General features: G+C 41.7%; 1 protein-coding gene across 6 annotated transcripts in view; it reads right to left on the bottom strand.

The window, feature by feature from the left end:
- Nucleotides 1-12,854, bottom strand: part of LOC105687648 (homeobox protein homothorax) — a 303,587-nt gene extending 290,733 nt beyond the window's left edge. For 5 of the 6 annotated variants that reach the window (XR_007278162.1, XR_007278161.1, XM_012403453.3 and 2 more), the window contains exons 1-2: nucleotides 9,289-12,853; nucleotides 3,062-3,318 (exon numbers count right to left, since the gene is read on the bottom strand). Coding sequence is in view for 4 of the 6 variants with exons in the window: in XM_012403453.3 (XP_012258876.1) it covers nucleotides 3,062-3,318; nucleotides 9,289-9,303 (272 nt within the window). In the remaining 2 variants the exon portion in view is untranslated. Of the gene's footprint in view, nucleotides 1-3,061; nucleotides 3,319-9,288 lie in introns of all 6 variants that reach the window. The other variant, XM_048654505.1, reaches the window with a different exon arrangement.
- Between the last annotated feature and the right edge of the window lie 10,726 nt (nucleotides 12,855-23,580).

Raw genomic sequence — 23,580 nt, 5'->3', positions numbered from 1 at the left:
CAGATAAATTAGTCTCCGAAACACGCTATTAATTAACCGATCACAATCAATAGATTTCGTAAATTAAATGGCTGATAAAAAAAAAAAACCGAATGCCACACAGCGAAATTTTCGTCACAGTTTTCTACCGATCGAAAAATACATGCATATATCATCAATAAACGCGATATCGTATAATCGGATAACGACGAACGCGCATCAACGGTATTATCGATATTACAATTAGCTAATTAAAATTAAAGAAGCATGTAATAAGGTCGTTCGTTCGATCGAAATTTTTCAACACATTTCGCACACGTATATTACGATGTGGCGTTGAGACGCGTGCAGTGGTGCGGTTTCAAGTTATAAACTTTACGTATATATATGTAAACGTGTGCGTACACGTATAAAACTATACGACGTAATAACGGGGTAGTCTTTGGCGAGAGGAAGAGTGACAGGTGAACGAGGTGACGGTATGCGACACCGCAGATATAATCATATGATTGCAACTTGATTGGGGGATGCTCCTCCGCGTTATACATACTGCGGTTTGTGGTTTCCGTAACTGCAACTACACGGCTGATACACGTGTACATAAATACATATATATATATATGCGTTACACGCGCGTATATATATACGTAACACGCGTACGTACGCGTGAATAAAACGTGTACCTATATCTACATCGTTATCACCCGTACACCGGGGTGTATAATTTCGTCGGTTTTATTTTTGTTCTTTTTCGTTTTTTTTTTTTTTTTCCTTTACCGCGTTTCACCACAATTTCAAACGCGTAGAAATTCCTATAAATTTTTCACAAACTCTAGTTGACCACTTAAATATATATTACACATATGGCGTACAACCAGCGAACGCAGAAAAAAATCCGACGTATTATATTATGCGTAATTGAAGGAAAACCGCAATATTATACGTGCCTGTAAGGGCGTTCGTCTGCCGCACTTTAGATTTTACAATGGTGTGCGGACAAGTTAAATCTCTGCGTGCATTCATTGTGCGTTAACCACCTTCCTCGTAACGCACCAGATGCGGCGAAGATCGAGAGAAGAAATAAGAGGAGCAAAAAAATATTGAGGAAAAATTAATAACACGGAGCGTTACATCGGGGCGGATGTTGAGAATTATTATTTTTCGCGTCTAAGTCAAAACCCCCCCCCCCCCCCCCCCCCCCCCCGGATCGAATAGAGAAATACCAATTACGCTCATATATTTTTATAATCCTCAGCGCATAATCAAGTGTCGAGTATATTAATCGCGGAAGCTATGAGCGCATTTTCGGCGTCGGCGAGGTAATTATTATCATTGTAATTGTAATTAAGATACGTAATTACAGTGTAGTGAGTAATTAGTATGATGTAGTTACACGTGAAAATACATTGCGTATATTCGGAAAGGCGTTTTTTTAACTTATGGCGATCGGGTCTGAGAGTGACTGATAATGTAACCCTGATTAATGAAGATTTATAAGGTATATACCTGTGTAAAATTGTAAACGATTCAAAAAATTGAATATATATGATTAAACGCAAATGACGTTGAATATAATTTGTCTGGAGGCAAAAAAAAATGTCGAATCCTCGTGATACGCGAATAAATCAAATAGCTGGTTACTCGCGTGAATCGGATCTAGGTAGAAAAAAGGGTTGAAATCTGTAGCGGAGAGAAAGGTATGGAAAGAAAAGAAAAAAAAAAAAAAATGAATAAAAAAAGGGGATCACCTACTATGGATATAAAGTGTAGCGCGTTTAGTATCCTCCTCCTACCTAATACCAGTCTTCGAAGATAATAAGAATTTACCAAAGCTGCAACGGCAGGCAGGCAGCAGCAGCAGCAGCAGCAGCAGTGGAATGGCGGCATAAGCACGGGGGCCAGAAAACAGGGTATAGAGCGAGTATAGTGTTAAAAATTACAGGGTCGAACGAACATAACCAGTGGATGAGGCTTCCGACTTTAGAAAATTGAAACACCCACTGTGTTGTTTTCTGACAAGCGAAACTCTTTACTATACCGCACCTGCGCGTACGTGGTTAATGCCCTTTTTAAGAATAGATTAACGAAACAAGGAAAAAAAGGCAAAAATCTCGTCCAATGTCGATGTCAGAATAAAATCTGGGATAATTTCTGCATCCGTTTAATTTCAATCGTCGATGATATTACGCGTCGGACTAGATAATGAATTTCGTCCCATACACTGCGGGCGAGAAATTTTTTTTATTTATTTCTTTCTTCGACACAACTCAAGGAGAAGGTTACGCGTCGCACCCTATACAGGTGAACGTGTATTACCGTCGATATGCTTGAACGTGTGTAGCTTATACATGACGTTGATTTTATCCACGTCAATCAATCACGTCCGCGGCATTTGCATTCTGTCGAAAATGATAAGAGAAAAAAAAAAAAAAAAAAACACCGAGAACTTCTTCAAACTGAATGGACAGAAAAATTTCTGACCGATGTAATATACGCGGTGAAGCGTACCGTTACGTGGTTCGGGTGAAAATAAAAAAACCGAATTTTATATAAAAAGAGAAAATTATTGAAAATAAAAAAATTGCTCCCGCACCTTGAACCTGCGTATTACATGATACATGGGTACGGTGTAGCTGGTATATATTTATGTGTATGGTGTAATATAAATATTTTTATTATTATATTTGTCAAAAGCGCGGTTCGGCGACGCCATGATGTGTAGGCAGCGACGCATGTCGTCCACCATTATTCTACTCGACGGGACAAACAACGCGACAGCTTAACGCACGACGTCGCGTCTGCTTGACGTATACGCACAATTTAGGGTATACCCTATCGAGAAAACGAAGAAAAAAAAAAAAAAAAAAGGGTTTGAAATTAGGAAAATGGGGAAAATAATGTAAAAACGATATCTCGCTGCACCGCGAACACGTCATACGAGATTCGCACTTCCGACCTGAATTATAGAAATTCATACCGTATGTACCTTACATCATGTTGGGTACGTGTGGATCTACTTGTAAAAAACGGGAAGAAAAGTAAAAGAGGAAAAAAAATAACTAATGGGAAAATTTCGTCTCACCCATAAATGGCGTCCTTGTCTCTTTTGTGGACATCGGGTACCGCTGACGCTGCGGCTGCGGCAGCAGCGGCCAAGACGTGTTGCGGGGGTTGTGGGGGTGGTGGTGGATATTGGGGGTGTGCGGGACCCATTCCCCCGAGGTGAGGGCTATGATGGAGTCCCGGTACCCCTCGTCCGCTGCCGTGTGGATCATAAAGACCCGCACCACCCCCGCCTCCGCCCTCCAGGTATCCCCCGTGCAGCCCGCCGTCGTCGTACTGAAATCAGAATGGGGGGGAAAAAAATCATTTTACAATCAAATCCAAATCCGTAATTAAAACTCGTCGCACCTGTATAACGCCGCGCGATCGCCGAAACGATAAATTACAGCAAAATTCGTGTGAAAGAAAATTCGATATTTTTTCAAATGAAAAATATACGATGTGCCTTACTGTACGTGCGTACCACGCATCAACTAATTGTCAAATAGGGAGCTTGCACGCAATCGTAAAGTTATTTATACTACAGATACAAAACTTTTTCTTTCATTTGCTCCCGGTTGTTTTTTTTTTTTTTTTTTTTTTCTTCACTTCGTTTTTACGGCAAGCGCGTGGTGATATAAAATTAGCAAATTGAATAATTATATCGTGCCAACGCGTGCCCCAATTCAAAAAAATAATTCCATAAATTATCAATAACTCGACCCGAGAGACTGTTTCGTATAGATTTGAGATTTTCGATTCTCAATTTTACCACACCAGTCTGTTGAAGAATCGCAATTTATTTCGCCACTTTTTTCGCACAAGATATCAAAATTCTACACCGCAGGTAAAAGATTCGCGACAGATAGAGCCGCGCGATTATATAATTCCGTCGCCCACACCGATCGGTAGGAAACTACCGATTTTTAAAGGGCAAATCTGAAGTGTGAATTTAAAAGGCGAATTTGAAGAACGAAACGAAAGAGGAAAAATCTTTTTATTTCATGTTCGAGGAGCGTGTTCCGCGTTCTACGCAATTCTCACTATAGTCTGACATCATACATGTATACATATAATTATCACTGCATCAAGCGAATTTGTTGCTATATTATAATTGCACGTTGACAAATCTGCAATTATCTGTTTAATTGATGATGTGTTGGCTATATTAAATATTGTAACATGTACGATAACGTTGAAAAGTCTTACATATATATATATACTTTTGTCATGCACCGCGTATAATATACTCTCGTATCGTACAGTAGTAAATCGTGTATCTCGTGCACCATAATTCTGCACAAAAGATCAGAACAACACAATTATACAATAATTATTATATTACGTTACACGTCGCGTTACGATTATCATATTACGCTGCACCTATAACGCCAGGTTTTTTCTTTTCTTTGTTTTTTTCTGTCGTTTTTTTTTTTTCATCTCTCGCAAGTATTTTCATTATATACCAATGCAGTTTTATCGCGTGATTTCAACGTCATTTGCACTACATATTTTTGCACGTGTATCAATCCGAATCGAGTGTACTGCGGATACGTATAAAATCGCGGAATCGTTGAAACGCTCGATAATCTTGTATTATATTCCAGAGGTGAATAATAAACCGCATTATAAAGCGAGAGGAAAAAAATGAAATGAAATAAAATATAAAATAAAAAAGTTATCCGTCACGTCGGCTGCATAATGACCAGGAAGGAATTTCGAAAATTTTGAATATTTTGAGGCCGAGGTTCTCGAAATCTTACGATCGCCACTCCCCTTCGTTTTGTTGAATTTTTTGCTTTTTTTCTGTCTAGCACAGGATCAGACGGTGTCTATTACTCCGTCTAGCAGTATAGATCAGATAATTTCAAATTCTAATACAACCGCGAGTTGCTTGACCCGCAGACACGTCGAACGTCTCATAAATATAACAGGCATGTAGTTGTTCCCATTTCCGCGCTTTGCATTAATTTGAAACTCACCGGATATCTTACAATTAAGTTTCACTCTGACGAGCAAAAATAGAAATATGGAATCAAACCGAATTAGGATAAAATCACATCCGAACAGCGGAAATTTTTTGAGCAATAATTTGACTAACTGTATACATACAATATTTATCTTTTTTTTTAGTTTGTCAACTTGATTTATCAGCGATACACGTTAAAATTGCCGTTAATTGTGACAGAGGCCAGTGAAAACACACGAATTGAGCTTGAAGAAGGAAAAAAATAAATAAATAAAAAGAAATAAAAATAAAATCGTTTTAAAATTTATGACTCGAACGAACCATCGGTGAGATCGCGGATATGAGCCCGAACTATTTTCCCACGTTACAAATATTATTCAGGGATATAATAAAATACATATTTATTCGTCACCCGTCATCGCGAAGAGATCGCCGAACTTGTATATAAGTGTACCGGAAAGCGTCAGCAGCATCAGCAGCGTGCAGAAGAAGATGAAAAAGAAGAAGAGGAAGAGGAAGAAGAAGAAGGAGAAGAAGAAGAAGAAGAGTCGACAGCATAAATAGCTAGAGCATCAGCATCTCCACGAAACCTACTATAGATGTATTCGCAAATTCCGTATTCCGTTGAAAAACCATGGCTAATAACTCACGTAGCGACCTATGAAGATATCACTCGTGCAGCTGAGCGGAATATTTTAACTTATGCGCTCGTATATACCATATTTATGTTATTCAGGTACATATCTATATAGATATATATATATATATATATATATGTACGTGTTTATATGTATTTTGAGCGAATGATCGCCGATATAGGTACATAGGATACACGCGTATGTACAACCGATACGTGTACGCTGCACCGGGGCCCCGCCGATATTTAATACGAAAAAGACTCCGCCGACCATATTCGTAGGTATGCTGTGATAATACGAAATGAACACGTACGTTTTACCTGTACGTATTTATTACATAAGTACACACGCACGCACACACACGAGTGGCAGCGTGGCTATACACTCACCCACACGTGAACGACAGTCATAATTATAAACGCGAGTAGGAAACCTATTCCAAAGTAATTCCTATACGGACAATCGCGCGTCGCGCATTTATAATTACAAATTACAAGCGACTCGCGGTCCTAATTTGTAATTAGTCAATGAATAATAAATGCGCGACTATATGTTACCGGCTAATACAACGAGAAAAAACTGAATGTGTATACCTATATATACATACTCGAAACCCGTCGCGTAAACCCATTCACATTTTTCATACAACGGAGAAAAAAAAAGAAAAAAAAATGAAACAAATAAAACAAAAATCTTAAATTTTCTCCATCCATTATTTTACTTTACGGTTTTTTGATTGCGAGATCAGTGGCACACGTCGTGGTCGTTACAGTTATTATACCCCGTAGAGGTGGTTTAGTTTAGTAGCATATAAGTATATCGTTCAGGACGTACGTGACAGATAAGCGGGATCGTCGCGTATGTATACAAAATATCGTATACGTACATATACATAATAATTTTATTAAAATATATATATACATATATATATATATATATATGCATACGTATGTGCTCAACAAGTTACGTACGACAGACATGAGGTCAGACTAAACGTTTCGAATTATTATACGGCCGGCACGGCGGTTTATGCGATGTGTGGTAGTGTGAAAAAGTGAATTTTCACACGAGCTCAAAGTTGAAAAATTGAAGATTACAGGAAAATATTTAGAAACGCTGAAACGGAAATTACGAAAGAATTTGGCAATAATTTTTCGTTCCAGAGATTCGAAAAATACGGGATAAAGATTGAAAAAATTTTTCAGATGTCCGGCTGTCGTTGAATCACGTCGAAAAATATAAGCAAGGAAACGTGTTCTCATGGACCGCGGGAGGCCGTCGGTGGAATTTTTTCACCCGATAAATCCATGTCCTCCGAAATAATATCTTCGGAGCGCGTTAGCCGTATCATTTTCCATTATCTATCCGTTGCAGGGCCGTGCGTGAATCTCACGATCGAATGGAATCGAATGTCGTACTTTTGTGCGGGAATCAAAACGCGTACGTCTACCGTCGTTAAATATTTACTGCAAGTTGAAAGTTTACACTCGAAATTCGAGGCTAGATGGGAAATGATTTTTTCGGTCATGAGGTACGTACCGCCCGTGTTCACGATATATGTAAGGCATACGTAAATCTAAACGCGGATAAAATGATGTATGCATGGGTGGAGTTTATAGGTGATCGGTATACAGTATGGCTTCCGTTATACCCGACGTGTAATGACGTTATAAGCCATGCACGTGTATATGCTACATAGGTAACACGTATACGAGTGTACATATATATATATATTTATATATATATATATATATTCAAAATGTAGGTATACGTAGGCACATAAGCGAGAGCGCGCGGGGGAGTAGCGCGAAACGTTCATTACTCTCTGATTGATGGCGACATTTGGAAAACATTGCAATGCTGCAGAATATTTCTCTCTCTCTCTCTCTGCCCCCTCGCCCGCGAACGATATACGAAGCCCATGTGCTCTTAGACGACTTGCGAGACGATCATTAAATCTTTATATTAACGTTAATTAGGCCATTACACTTAATTGATAAGATTGTAATAACGTAATAAACGCATATTATATATCTGACTAGATCATACGAAATTTCAGCAAAATATCCAAACAATATTATTTCGATATTACGATTTCTGTTTTTTTGTTTTGTTTTTTTTTCGCGTTTTTATCAGCAAAAAAAAAAAACGGACACAGTCATTACATTTATAACGTCGTTGCTGTACTGTGTTGTATTATTTATTATTCAGACGAATGACTCTTGAACTGTAATTTAAATTAATTTTATTTTCAAACTAGATTCTATTAACTATCACTTACGTGTTATCGTACATTTAATGTATCTATAAAATGTGTAATGTCTCGCTGGAGATTTAATAAATCAATAACATCACGGGGGAAAAAACAAGAAAAAAAAAAAACGAATCCAGTAAGACTGTTTAATTACGAACATCACCCCAAAAGTATTAATATATTTATTGTCGTCGTCTCGGTATCGCGACAGCTGCCGCGTTTGTACATGTTTAAATTTCTATTCAATATGAGAAACAACTTTGGATCATATATATACATTTTAATACCGCGTGATAAGAAAGCCCGTTTCGTACGGAATACGATAAAAATTAAAGACTCAACATATTTAGATACATATAAATTCTGTCCAAGCGAACAAACCCGAAAACTAGTTTGACCGAAAGGAAAAAAAAAACCTAATCCTTGTTAGTTGAAATTTAAAGGAAAAGAAATCTGGCCCTGCACGATGTTCGTTCTTTTACGAAACTACTGTTAAAAAAATCACGTGGAAAAGAAGAGTGTCTACAAAATTAGGTGGATATGAAAAAAAAAAAAAAAAGAAAAGATCAGGAATGGCAGCTGATCCCGATAGTCGTGGTGGTGCAATTACATATACCTACCTGTGTAGGTTTATTTATTACCGCGATCTTAAAATGACGTTCGCGCAGAAGGGAGGGAAAATTTTTGTGCGACACGATATCGTATATAATATACCTAGTGTAACGATCTTATAGGTATATATACCTCGCCCAGCCGTTTAACATCGTCATTATATTATTATTCTCTCTTTTTTTTTACAACCTATCTAAAAGAGAAGGTATAAAAAGCAGCTGTACCTATAAACAGATAGGTATAGTAGCCGTACAGGTATTATATACACGGCGTGTACGTAAGGTGCGTGCGGGAATTTGAATCGTACGTATAAAAAATATGTTCATATAATTGTCCGTAATGTCGATATTACGTTCTACCCTGGCCGCTGCCACGGTGCACGGCGATACGCTCGAAAGTGAAATAAAAACGCGGAATAGAGAGAACAAGAATAATATATTTTTCAAAGTGCGTAACCAGCTGCGCCGAAACTATAAAAAAAGCACCGATTATGTGCGTACGGGGGAGAAACGAGGGAATCTATTCCGATTCGGTTGTGAAGCGGGGTTCCTCGATAAGAAAATTCGAACCCAGTCCGACGCTCGTACGATCTTCGTGAGGAAACCGAATTTTTCAAACTTCTCATTACGTTCGTTCACGCCGCAGAAATTACGTGTGATTTCGGTTTCTCCGGATCCGCGCGCTCAAAACCATCGTTCGATCGACTCTGACGTCTCGCGGGGCGATTTCCGTAGTCCTACGTAATTCTAATTATCTTAGCTATATTAGAATAGTTTTTGATTGGGAAAACCTACCCTTGGCTGAGCCATGAACGCCCTGGCCGCGCCGGGGAACTCTGCGTGCTGAGCCACCGTAGCGGCTGTGTTTCCCTCACTCGCAATTGACTTCACGCTTCACACTTTTCCTTACTTATTTATTTGTTCAATTGTATTTGTTTTAGTTTCACTTTTAATCTGCACACTATCCAAGAGTTTTTTTTCCGTTTTTTTCCTTTTTATATTTCGCGATCACTTGAGAATTGACTCAACCCTTCGACCAACGAATCGATTGACGGGGTTTCCTTTGCGGTCGTCGTATAGTTCGTTAACGTCCACCTTGTCGTTGTGTATGCACGCTTCTTCGTGTCGTTGGATCGATATTTTTTATTAATATCGTTATTGAGAAAAATTGAAAATAAAGAAGAAGTTTATATAGGACGAGAATGACTAGCGCGAGGCTTCGGCGCACACACACCACACCGCGTATCCGTTAAATATAATTATTGTTCGGTGTCTCAGTCAATCGTCGACGAAACTGATGATGATCATCCAGCCAAGGCAGCGGAACAGCGCCGGCTTTTGACTGCGATCGACGTCGCGTCGATTCCTCCTTTACTTAAAATTAATAAATATTACAATACAGGCGTATAGTGAAAACTGACGTCAGCAAAACAGCTTCTTCAACTTCGTCACTGTTACAACGGGTTGAGATGAAGAAACGTTCTCGTGTTTTCGCATCTTCGACACTGCAATTTATCGCAACTGCGGTCGATGGGTGTTGTTGTTGTTGTCGTTTTTTTTGTTTTCTTCAAATTTTTGTTCCTCCTCTTCTCACGCTTTGTCCACCGGCCTTTTAAGTTTGATGAAAATTTTAGCGATCTTCTTCTTTATTATTAATTGTAATTTCAGGTACCGTCAGTCGCCGAACATCACAGCCACGATTAAAATGACGACAATCGTTGAGAGTAGAAAACCAGATTTTTTTTACTCAAAACCAGCAAGCAGCAGCAGCCGAAAGCAATTTCAACACCGTTGCTCTCGAGGCTATATTGATCACGGTTTTACTTCGATTCCTCTGAATTATCTACAAGATTTATTGAGATGCGATTTTCTCGATGCTCTTCGACATCGAACGAACCCGGCGATCGTCGTTCCTCGACTTTTCCGATCGGATCCAGATCCGGCAAAACTGTTTAAATGCACGTCTCCTCCTCCACTCGTGCACACGTGATCGGCATCGGTACGCAACGCGACGAAGGAAAGCGAAAAAAATAAAAAAAAACCGACGAAACAAACCGAATTAAAACTCGCGGGTAAAACACGCGTAGAAATCGGCACGTATTCTTCCTCTCCTCGATCTTCCTCAATTTTTCAAAATAATTACCAACGAAGCACACGCGAAACACGAACAAAAAAAATATCACGATATTATATACGATTACGCTTGCGACTCCGTTTATTTCAACGAGACGAATGCACATACACGTACGTGCGTACGATATATCTCGGAGTTGTTCGTTGCACTTGATATCACTTTATATTATTACAACAATATTTCTTCTGCTTTCTCTCTCTCTCTTCCTCTTGTGTTATTTCGCTATCGATAATACAACACGAACAACGCGTTGTTTCGGTGTTGTCATGTACACTCGTTGAACACACGTAAATTATTATTTCACGATATTATCCGTAATCGATGGCTTCAGGTGTATCACAAGAGAAGGTTGTGTTTCTATCTTCTTCTAGTTTCTAGGATACTTTTTTTTGACAGAAATTCTCCTTTTTTTCTTTCTTTTCACTTATCCCCAGTGATCACGCGCCTTCCGTTAAAACATATTCGTACATCGAGATGAGAATATGGAGTATCCTTCATCCTACGTGGATGATTTTGGAATTTTTTTATTCGATATCCGTTGATCTTCGTTACTGTCGGTACAACACCCTTTATTTTTCTCTCAATAGTGCAGATGTCCGATCGCTGTCGAAGCTTCGGTTGGATCGTTTATATCCTTATTTTGCGATCGCTCAACTGTTACGACAAGGGCAACAGCAGCAGGATCAGCAGGATCGATCGACGACATCAAGTAGATCGCGTCAGAGATCAACGTACGAGGAACGATAACGATAATTATTACAGAGGAACAAGAACGTCGACGAAATCGAACGTTACACGGTGATTCGGATCCGTTGTTGAATTTGTACGGTAGAGAAGAAAAAAATTTGAAAAAGAAAAAACTTTTTTTTATATATATATATATATATTCGAAATAAAAAGACGCACAAACTTTCGACGTTGATATCGCCGTTGATTGTATTACAACAACGACGTTGTTAAAAATAAACAAACAAACAGCACAAACACCAGCGGATAATAATAGTCCACCCCGTATTAATTCGTATTAATTTGTACGTGTGTGTATAATATGCATGTACATACACCACTGTGCGTGTGTTTGTGTGGTATATGTTTTGATATATAATTCTGTTATAACCGTGGCACGCGGGTGTTCAACGTAACGTAAACTTCAACTTCAACTTGAATCTCAACTCGGGCACAGCAGCGATTCTAGACGACGATGGTGATGGTGGTGACGACGACGATGATGATTTCGGAGCACGGTACCGCGTACCTTTACCGATAAACACAACTTTCCAATAATCGTAACGTTCATGTGCCTCCTTATATACATACATATATACATATGTACATATAAACATACACGTATACGTATATATATATATATTTATATGTAACGTAGCCGTTCCGGGGAATAAATAATTTTATTATCTCGTTGTGGTGATAAAATTTCTCACGTGGACGCAAATCGCGCGCGGTTGCGTCTCTCCTTCGAAACCGTGTGGTATTTTTCGATCGGCGAATCGATTCGAAATAATTGATGTCAGACGAAAAAAAACAATCAAATACCGAACTGTTATCACTTGTAATGCGGTAATTACCGATGGGGGCGGGGCAGGTGGGGGTGGGGTATCAACTATATCATTATCTTCACCTTCTGTTTATAGTTTCGTTGTTTGTAATATTTAGAAGACAGAAGAAAAAAAAAAAAAACTAAGGAAAAACCGGTTACCGCACTGCACCGTAACTTTATAAATATTATCTGCTCGCGACCTGCCACCAGCTTATTTCGCAGTCGTATTCTCAAAGGTTGTCAGAGTGAACGTCGAGGTATTGGAATCATTTCGTTCAACGCAGCTGCATGGGAAAGTGCGTGGTAAATGTTAAGTCCGCACACACAGGTATACGTATGGAAACATATGTATCGCAGAAATAATACGTAAATACGTGTTGTTACAAACTTTTTCTTCCCCTTTACTCTGATATCCCCCTTTTTCGTTTCTATGATTATTATTTATTTATTTATTTATTTATTTTATCTTGTTGCTTTTATCATCAACGCTGCACGACGATGTTATCAACTCGGTAACAATTACAATTTTTATTATAAACCAAACAACCGCGTTAAAAGCGACCGTTCTCGTTCGACCGACCGACCGACCGACCGAGCGAGCGAGCGAGCGTGAAGCGCCTAACGTTTAGATCCTGCGCCGTCCGCAGTCGTTCGCCAACTGTCAATCACCGCTGCGTTTCGCCGTGGAGTGGGGGCGGAGCGGAATGAACGTAGCGGCAGGAGCCGAGGGGATCGAAGGGTAACTGAGGGATCGCGACCGCCGGGCGGCGGGGAAAACGGGGGAGGACAGACCCGCCTCTCGAGTTCCTCCAATGCGCCGTGGCCCGACCCTCCGAAGCCAGCGACTTCGCCGGCGAACTCCGGAGGTTCCTCTCACCAACCGCCATCGCTACACCAACACACGTACCCCACGGAGATACGAAGCGCGGCGGAGGCGGTGGAGGCGGTGGAAACGTCGCCGCCGCTGCCGCCGCCGTGCTCCTCTTCTCTTCCCTTCGCCCCCCCCCCCCCCCCCCCCGAATACAGTGGGGGGGTACGAGAGCACCGGACAAACTCTCCTCACTTTGCGCGCCGCTTTCCGAGCCGGAGCACAAAGCTGCTGCTGCGGCGGCGGCGGCTACTGCTGTTGCTGCTGCTGCGTGATGCACCTTGCACGATCCGCTTTTTCTCGACGAGCGACGCTGATTTTTGTATCCGTACTTTTTTCGCTTCGTCTCACGATATTAGTCGATCCCGACTGTCGTCTAAGCGGATCGCGATTGATTGGGACGTATGCGATCGAATCGAGTGATTTTTCTTACTTACTTTCATTTTTTCTCGTATCGAGAATTCAATGGCGAAAAACTTTAAGATTCTATATCTACCTATGATGTAAGTGAGAATTGATATGCGGGCTGATGTGGGATTTTCATTCACTGTACATCCACGTATGTACCGATATATCGATGATACGCTAATGGACTGACTTGTGTATTTTACCATTTTTCCGATGCTCGTTCGTTTTTTGGGATAAAAAAAAAAATAAGAAAAATTTCATAGGTAGAATAATCTTCCAGATGAGGTGGTACCGCTGAATGGTTTACGAGGCACTTCGAGTGATTCCATACTCTCGTCAGAAGTTACTTCGAGCCCTCCATTCCGAACAGTTAATACTACATGTATAGAGCTTTTATGTTACGTATAACTACGTTCAAACGACTCGTGCTTGTCGTCTCACTTTCTCGCTTAGCTAAACGAAATCTGCACGTCAAAGCGACGAGTTTTTATCGAAATGAAATGTGATGTGCTTCGGGAATAGAAAAAGCTAGATCAGTTTCATGGCACATCTAGGATATCTGGGAAATAATTTCACAGCCGATCGTCGAATCATCGACTCTCGAGATGTGCATCGGTTGTTGTCGGATAAATTGAGAATATTCAGGAATTGAATAATGAGGATCATCTTTTTCTGCATTGCCTTCGGAAATACCGAGGAACGATTGTATGCGCGAATTACAATCTAATATAATTGTAGAAATAATTCGCCGTTATCAAGAAACTGGCGTGCAGATAAACGTATCCGATGTTGGTCGTGCAACGCGATACGACGTTGCTGCACATACCCCGAAGTAAACCGGGTGTAAGGGTATCACAAAGTTGTATTCGAAGGCAATATTCTCCGCATTAAATCAGTGATTTCCGTGTTTACTCCGCGCGCGGTCGCGAACCAAATGGCCAAGGGGCAGGATCCATGGAACTGTACGGTAACATGGCTATGAGCACGGCGAAACACAGAGTAAATTCTATAGCTCCTGAGAATTGAGCTTACATTGGTTGGATACGTATACACGGTATACGCCTGAATATATGTATACATGCGCGTATTGTAGCACGAGCGCGGGTAGCCCGCGGCGTATTATAGGTATTATAATATACATATACCTGAACATCAGATATCGCTCTGAAAGGTATGTTCCGAGGATCAACCGTGTTTGTCTCGTTTGCGCAGGTACCTTACCCATACTCCAAGATATACATAAACGCTAACTCTGATGTGGAAGTGTTTATGGATTCGACGTGATTCACCCGCTGCATGTGCATAATAAAAAAAAAAAAACGCATAATAAAATTCAACTTCCGCAAGTATATCGCCGATGTGTCGCAAAATTCCAACGATAATCGTACGATTGTATTACACTAGACGCGGGCGATAATCGAATGATAAAATTTGTGCCACCGATCACGGATCGCGGGATCCAAGGGTGATGGAATTTATCGATAGATCCGAGGTGATCCGTCGATCGTCCGAGTCGACCGCTATGCGTTTTATGAGATGCGGGGGAGAATAACGGTCTCCGGCGGATTGATTAGCGCTCGTATGGCGTCGCAAGGTTTTTCGGCGTACAGTGTAAGCGCGCTGACTGAACGCGCGGTTCGGTGCCGTCGGAGCCGGCGGGGTACATCACATCCGAAGATTTCCCGAAAACCGAGAGACTCGACGAACGCGTAGCGTCGCACGTCGCGCGTCGCGCGGAATCTACATCTCCAGGATTCCGGCAGACACCCGATTTCATTAGGACTCGGTTTCCACCTCAATTATACTTCGCCAGGTAGCTCGATAAACTGTCGATCGATTACGCGAAAGGATAATTACATTTCGATTGTATATCGGCGAATTAATTACCGAGCCACCGGTACGAGGATAACGTACTGCCTGAATAATATTTTCGTCGGAGCGCATCCTCCTGCGAGCGTAAAGAATTCCTCGATCTTTGCCTGAAAAATATCCGTCCGCGTCTACGCGCGATATACGCTCCTTATTTTCGCGTGCGAAAAATTCGGGGACGTTTTAAGATTTTCGGTAGCGCTTCGTGAAAGCCTCGAGGGTGCGCAGGATGCTACGTTACGGGAGTATGGGGTGAAAGAATTTTATTAATTTTATCGAACCCCGTGTGATCGGATCATCGCGTTTATCAAATTTTTCTGCCAACCTAAGCCGCGTGTAAAAGAAGAAGAATCTGGGGCAGCGAGGTACGAAGTCGTTATACCGGCAACCCTATTCACATCTATTCGAAAGATTCTCGGGGCATAGGCACAGCATCCCGAATCTGTAAAATCTAAAATCTTGTGCACGCGGACATCGACGTATCGACGTATTTATTTTCCACCCGCATTCCCGATCCATTCGCGAATAAGACTTTCGTCAAATTTCGATTACGAGATTTCCAAAATTTCCAATATTTCAATACAAAATGCAGCTAATCTTTCTCTTCGTTGAAACCGGAGCTGTGTGCAGCCTTCTCGTTTCGTACGAAGATTCTGGTCTGCGGATCCTCCACTACGTGGCAGCACCGTACGGGGTAGATGATGTACCCCTGAAAAGCGCGGGTGCAGTCAGACACATATGCAGCAGGGTGGGATTGATCCGGAAAAAGTTTCCATTTTTTTTTTTTTTTTTTTTTCCCTCCGGACCTAAACTATGAAATCATTTACCACAGATATTATAAATTCGTGACACACGACAGGTAGACGTACGAGCATAACTATAAATCTATTTTCCGCGAAATCTTTCCGTTACCCTCTTTCTTCTGGACCTATTCGTTGACGTACGTGGTTGAATATATACCTTGGACAAATTTTTGAATGAAAAAAGTAACAGCCGGATTGACTCGCGTTACAAACGTGTAGTACGGGTTCGAATCGGTTGATCGACAGATAACGTCAATAATTATTAAGTGTGTGTACGTCCTGTTTTACAATGAGAGAAACGGCCGAGAATAATTTATTCAACGATGTGTTAAACCTGAGCGTTTAGACACTTGACCCCCTCGGATCTGTACGGTATACAACGAGAGGGAGATCAAGTTCTCGAATAAAAATTAGATAATCGCACGTCTCTCTGGGTATAAACCGTCGCTCGGAATACCTGGATACCTCCTACTCTCGGAGAAGTTTTAAATCTCGTATCGAAACTAGTGGTAGATAGATGTATAGTACGTCTACGTGACGTATCGAGATAAAAATCTGTGTCTTTCGTATAAGGTAAACAAAATATAAATATAAAAATGATGTCTCACGACTACATTAAACCGTGTTAAATATGTCGTATTGCCGTTTATGATCAGAGGAGCGAAATAACAATATCTTAATTTTACGATTATTGAGATTGATCGCTTCACTTCGACTATGGGGAGCGAAATTAATTTTCGGTTTGTTAACACGGGACATCGACAATTTCGGCGGAAATTTTTATATTTTCGACAGCTATAAATTTTCATCGCTCTTTTTTTTAATACACAATTTGCCAATTATGGAGAAATTTTCGGTAAAAAATTTTTTCAGTTGTACAGCAGCATGACGATGATTATTCTTTCGGTAAAATTTTTTTTTTTGCCCCTACACACAAATGATGATTGCGAAAAGTTCGCGTAACGGGAATCCGCAGATGAACACGAAACAAATGGGACATGTTTTTACATCATTTTTTTTTTTTTTTTTTTTCTTTCGCACAACATCGGGTCATTCGGTTTACATTGAATTGATGTAAAAATATCTGTTCATTTTTCGTTCTCTTTTTGGCATAATATAATCGTTAAATCGAATATATTAGATCCAATTTATTCACTCCACAGAATTGATGGGCTGATAACTTTATGCATACAACACGTACAGACGCACACGTCCGAGATCTCATTGAATAGACCAGGCGAATAATTATAACTCCAGGATGCAGAAGGAAGAGAAGAAAAAAAAGAGAAAAATGAAGAACCGAAGATGAATTAGCTAGAAAACACATCTACACATTCGGCTCGCAGGACCTCCACCTCCAGGATTCCAATTCCGTATTTTCAACTGATTGTAATTCGAGGTATTAAGAAGGCGATAAAATGGCAATCGACTATGTTAAGATGGTCCAGAAAACGCGGCAACAAAATATAATATCGCTCTTTTCACGTCGCGCATACAAATCGACTACTTCGCCCGAATGTATAACGTCATCTCGGTATAAAAAAAAATAATGTTTCCATAATCGCACATGCGTAATTACCCAAGCGTGATCGATCGTATACGGTAAAACCATACGAACGCGGTGAGATGTTATTATTTTTTTTTTCGTCTCCGCGCGCATCGGTCGTGTATCCTCGAAAACGAGGCGTGTGTCGCTATCACACTCTACAGTCGGAGGAGATGAAGAGCCGAAGGTGCTTGAAAAAAATGCTGCCGAGGATCCGGCGGCACGATGCATCATCTTCTCTCCCGATATGCCTCCGCATCGAGCTCCACGGATATACGAGGAGCAGCGCGGGGCGGAGAAGAAGAAGAATATAAGAACCGAAAGAGCAGCTCACGCGGGTGAGAGATCTCGAGAGAGCGATACCCCCGCGCGACCCCTAAAGAATCTTCGTCCTTAACCTCCCCGCCGTGCACCGGAGCATCCTTACCCCCTTCTTAAAGTCATTCGAGGGTCTGGTCGTACTCCCGAGAATCTCTTGGCGAGAATTTTGAATCCCGGCTGGCCCGGTGACTCCGATAGCGAAAGAGTGAAAATTCAAAGGCTCATCCAAATAGCCGTTAATTGACGAATCGAGGAATTCGAAAGAAATTGGGAAAAAATAATTCAGGAGAGCAGAGGACACGACGCGAAGTAAAAAAAAAAAAGGAAGAGGTGAGTAAGGCGGGCGAACGCGCGCGAGGTAGCGAGTATATAGGTAGCGACAGCAACGGCAGCGGGTACTTACGTATATTACGTAGAGTAACACATAAGCGGACGTATGTGCAATCTATAAAGAAACTTCTCACCTCCCGCTGACGGTAATGCCCCATTTATTTCTCCCGCTGGAATTCGCTCGACTACGCACACTTCATGGAACACGTATCACTCCGCTATTTTATATTTCAAAAATAAAAACCGTTCGTAGAACCATTTTTTTTTCTTTCAAAAGGTTTATCGCGAGCCTGCACCGCGATCCTGAACGACGGAATTAAAAGTAAAGAAATCGGAACAGCGTTCCGGGGGATGATGGGGTGAAATCTGACCTCGCGATCGGATCGGATCAGAAGCGTATATCGGGTATCTATAATTTCCTTCCGCGTAGCGCGTAGCACTTCCAAAAATCTCCAATACCTACATACGTATATGCTGCGGGGGTGGGTTTTAAGTACGCGCAGCTGCCCAGTAATTACACAAGGGGCGAATTTCCCCATTATTCAAAGGTAGAGGAATTTATTCCGCTCAGGTATAAAACTTCTCTTTTTTATACAGTTGAATCCTCGCGCTGCACCGCCTACGAGTTCAACCACTTAGCGATGATCTCGTGCACTATATTGAAGGGAAAAAAAAAAGAGAAAGGAGAAGAAATGCATCGTCACGCATCTGCGGCACATCTTATACTTCTCTACTGACCCGAGCGCGTTACAGATTCAAATTTTCAGTGATACACTTCGTCGATTCACGTTGTTATCGAGACTCAGCTGCGATCTTTCGGAATTGGACGCGGTGCCAACGATTCACCTGACATCCGAAACCCCTATGGTTTATTTACAACGAGTGAATCGATGTAGATACTCAGGTCCGCGACGTGGTTGAAATCGTTGGAAACGTCCAAGGGGATGCAACATCTACCGAGCACGGGATACATTTTTGTCGCATCACACGCGTTACCGATGTTCTGTTTTGACGTCAAGTGACTGTTGAGTTATCCGTCGAGGAAGAGACGATCGGTCTTCTCGACGAACTTCGGTGGATAGAAACGAAACGGAGCAGGGAGCAGAAGGAAAAAACCTAGCCGAGAAGAATAGTTGCCCTAAAAGCGTACACGGCGTATCGTACGACTCGTAGGAAAATATAACACGAGACGAGGAAGTTCTCATCCCGAAAAATACACGCGGTGTAAACACCCGATAAAACATCCGACGTTCTCCTGGCTCTTAACCAGGTCGGCGGAGCGACGCACCGCGCAGAGTGCCTCCGCTCTTTTAAATATAGTTTTCGCTTCTTCGATTCTAGCCGCCCCCCCCCCCCCCCCCCCCCCCCCCGATCATACGTACGTACAGCGGTCTGTATACTACGGTGTCGAGTGTCTTCCTGTTCCCGGTTATTCGGATGTGGCGACTTTCGAAACGACTCGGATATCATCGGGCGTTGACTAGTCGAATGTTAATTATTTCGTTCGGAAAAATATCTGGCGTAAGGCGACGGGCGGTAATATTGAGGCGGGTGGACAGGTGACAAGCGTTCGATTCGTTAATATGGCAGCTGGTGTCTGATTTACCTGTCTCGCATTCGTTCCTTCCAACGCGGTCTGCGAGGACGTTATTAATCTTGGCCCGAGGGCCCTGAGAGAGGGAGGAGTAGAGGCCGCATCGGCGGCGGCACCACCGGCGGGAGCAGCAGCTTTTGAAAAAAGGGACATTACGATAGGCGAGGACGACCTACCACTGGGTCTTCCGAGGTCCTCGCACGCGTCGTTACTCGTTGGACAAATCGAGGATATTCAGTCACTTGGTCAGTCAGTCAGTCAGTCAGTCAGTCAGTCAGTCGGTCGGTTAGTCAGTCGGTAACTCAGCCGGGGTGAACCGGGGGGGAGGGGGGCCCCTGCGAAGACGTTATCGCGTCAAATATCGACAGCCTCTTTTCAACGCGCCCTTTTAAATATAATGAAAAAAAAAGAAAGATTCCCAAAAAACCCTCCGTGGAGAGGAAACATCGGCGGTGGTTGGAACCGAGAGCGGGAGGAAGAGGAGGAATGAGAGAAGAGAAAAACAAATGTTTCAAATCGAGGGAAAAAAAATTCCGAAGTTAGTTCTCGGGTAAAAGTGTTCGTAATATAATATAATTTTGTTGAGAAGGTGAAATGGTATTTATTATATACCTGTAGATATCGGTAGGTCGTATTTACCTGTATTCCGTTATGCGGACAGGATTTTCCATTGCTCCTCCACGTGTTGTTATAATCGTTATATTGAATGCCCCTGCACCCTTGTAAATTCTGGGCTGGTTATTTCTTGCGCCCATCGTAAACCCCGGCGGGGGTTCCAGTTAAGCTTGTTAAGTTTACTAACTTTTAATTCGACGCCTTTTAGACGAGGACTTTTACACCGCGCACATAGGTAAACGCTCGCAAGTACATACATATATACGGGAATAGAGACACAGTGTTGCACATGTATACTGCAGCGTATTTCAATTCTCGGCATCGACAGCCAGTATAGCGAAGTTGACGGGCGTCACGGACCATCCTATCTCATTTGTAGAATGACAAAACTGCCATAATATCTTTTATGAGGGGTTTGACGTTGTCAAACGTTGTATATATATACATATATATCCGTTCGGGATTTTGTACGGGAATAACGCAGCGCGTCTCGCTCGACGCCACGCGCTGCGTTATACACGGAATCGTCAGAATCTAAAAAGATCCGATCGAAATTTCAAGTATTCCCAGCGCTCGCACCGCGCCTCCAATATTTTTCATTTATCCAGCCGCGATGGGTTTTGCCTAGTCGGAATTTTTTCACCGACGAAAATAACGAACGATCCCTTCGTACGTTAGGAAAGAATTCGAGCTATTCTCGCGCTACGTTTGATTTGGGGGACGGCCGCGAAGCGGCAGCATCGTACGGCCGCGCTCTTCGAACAATATAACGAAACGAACTCCGAGGCGCGAAGCTACCTCCACCACCAACTGGATATCCGACATCATAGCTGTGTAGTTCCCTCCTCACCTTTTTCGCACTGCCGCTGACAGTGAGCAATATTTTCCACAGGCATTTCTCTGCTCTACCTTCGGTTCCATGGGAGCACCAACCCGTGCTCGCTGCCAATTCAACCGCTGGTGCAGAAAAGATAAATCGTTTGTTTTGGGACCCCCGAGCACCGTGCAGCGAGCTATTACGACCAACGGACGCTTTCGCCTTGCTTCTGCTACTCGGCAATACAATAAAGAAAAATTTACCCCGCGCACATATTTTTTATCCTCTTTTTTTTTTTTCTTTTTTTTCGTTTTTTTGCTTTTCTATATCCCTCCTTTTCTCTACCTGTATACCGCACGTGAATCTTCCCCATTCCAAACGTCCGGCTCTACGAATATAGTAATCCCGAGCCCGCAATTTGTCTATCGTTTTTATTTCCATTCGGATACGTAGAAAAAAAAAATGTTTTTTTCGCCAAAAGACACGTATTTCTCGTTTCTGTTTTCTTCTCGGTCAAATTTTGCAAACTTGCACGATACCTGATATATCGTGCGAGACGGAGATGCGAAGAATGCGAGAATCGACTCTGGTTCAATATCAGGTGCGGAGTATTCAAACGACGCGGGTATTATTACGCTGCGATTATAATCTTCGAAGCGTTTGACAGGCCGGCAATTGAAGAGTGCTCATGCTGTACGCGCCGTACGTCGCATGAGCGATGGAACGGGGATTGCGATACCCATTGAATAAAATGTACGCGTACGTGGAATGCGATGTACCATACGATGTGTAAGACATTCGCGGGAGCAGCTGATGCGATAAATTGCAATTTCATCTGGTCGTCTCGTGGCCAGAGGTGATTTCGTTTCTTTCACTTTAGCGTATGCGACCACCGTATGAACGATATACGATACACACCGTACCGCACTACCGATCAATTATCGTTTTTCAATTCTTCGCTTTTTCACGAATCTCCGACACCTCGCGGCCCCGATCAAACTAATCTCTGTTTCAACCGGATGTTACGATAAAAAATCATTGAGAAGAAGTGTGAAATTTCGATCGGTTTATTGTCATTATATTATCGACGACTCACCCGATTTTTCAATCGGTGTACACATTACGCTGTTTTTTCTGTCATCGATGCAAAATTTACAACCATTGACCTCACGTGTATATCGCTATGTATTTCTGACCGCGAAATATATTCACAATGCCTGCGGCGAGGCGTTTATAAATTCATACCGCAGGTGTCTAGGGGTACTTGCATCGCGAAAATTTCATCGCCGATTAGTTTTCATTTGTTGAGAATCTTTTTCCTCTCTCTCCGTTTCTTCGTCGATTTCCGAAACGATTCACAGACAATCGAACAATCTTCGCACGTCGAATTCGCAAATCGTAATCAATACGCGGTAATAATTATCATCGGTCATTATCGTCAGCTGTACGAATTCAGGTGCATTATTTATCTCGGGTACGCGACGATGGTCTTCCGCACCGATAACGTCGTCGCGAAGAGTAGAGAAAATAATGCTATTTTCAGTGCGCTTTTTTTTAACACGTACACGTATCGTCTTACGGGTGTGATAACCCTAATGTGTCTAGTTATTTATTACGACTCATCAATTATTTTGTCCGACTTGATATTTCTGTGTCGTTATTGCCGCCTGCGTCACGTTCTGTTACGTTTCAATATTATACGAACACAACTGACGCAACATATTTATATATTTTTATCATACGAAATGAAATATTGAATTAAAATATTTTGCACATATCTCATAGATTTTTATATCTGTAGCCTAGAAAAAGCGTACGTCTGATTTAATTTTTTACTCTCATTATACGCAGTAGGTATAAAACGGTTGACGTACGTACCCACCCAGTTTTTCGGGGATGGGTGCGATCCTCGCTATTATAAGTTGACTAATTAATGAAAAATTTAAAAGAGAGAAAAAAAAAAAGAAGTCATTATATATATATATTTAATTTCACAAACCTTCGGAAAATAAGCCCGGTGAAACGACGACGGAGTGTTATGCTGATATAGTTATCATTATACAAATATTATAAATCAATATTCCACGGTAGGATTATTAATTTTTACATGTAAAAACGATATTTGATAATTGCTTTGACGTAATCTTCGAGCGTAGTCGTATACGGACGATGGCGTGTATACCATACGGGATGTTAGCCGGATGATTATTCAAATTGGTGTGTCAAA

The sequence above is a fragment of the Athalia rosae genome, chromosome 4, assembly GCF_917208135.1.
Source record: "Athalia rosae chromosome 4, iyAthRosa1.1, whole genome shotgun sequence".
NCBI classification, from domain to species: domain Eukaryota; kingdom Metazoa; phylum Arthropoda; class Insecta; order Hymenoptera; family Athaliidae; genus Athalia; species Athalia rosae.
The sequence above is the reverse complement of the archived record's forward strand: the minus strand, read 5'-3'. Positions and strand labels throughout refer to the sequence as shown.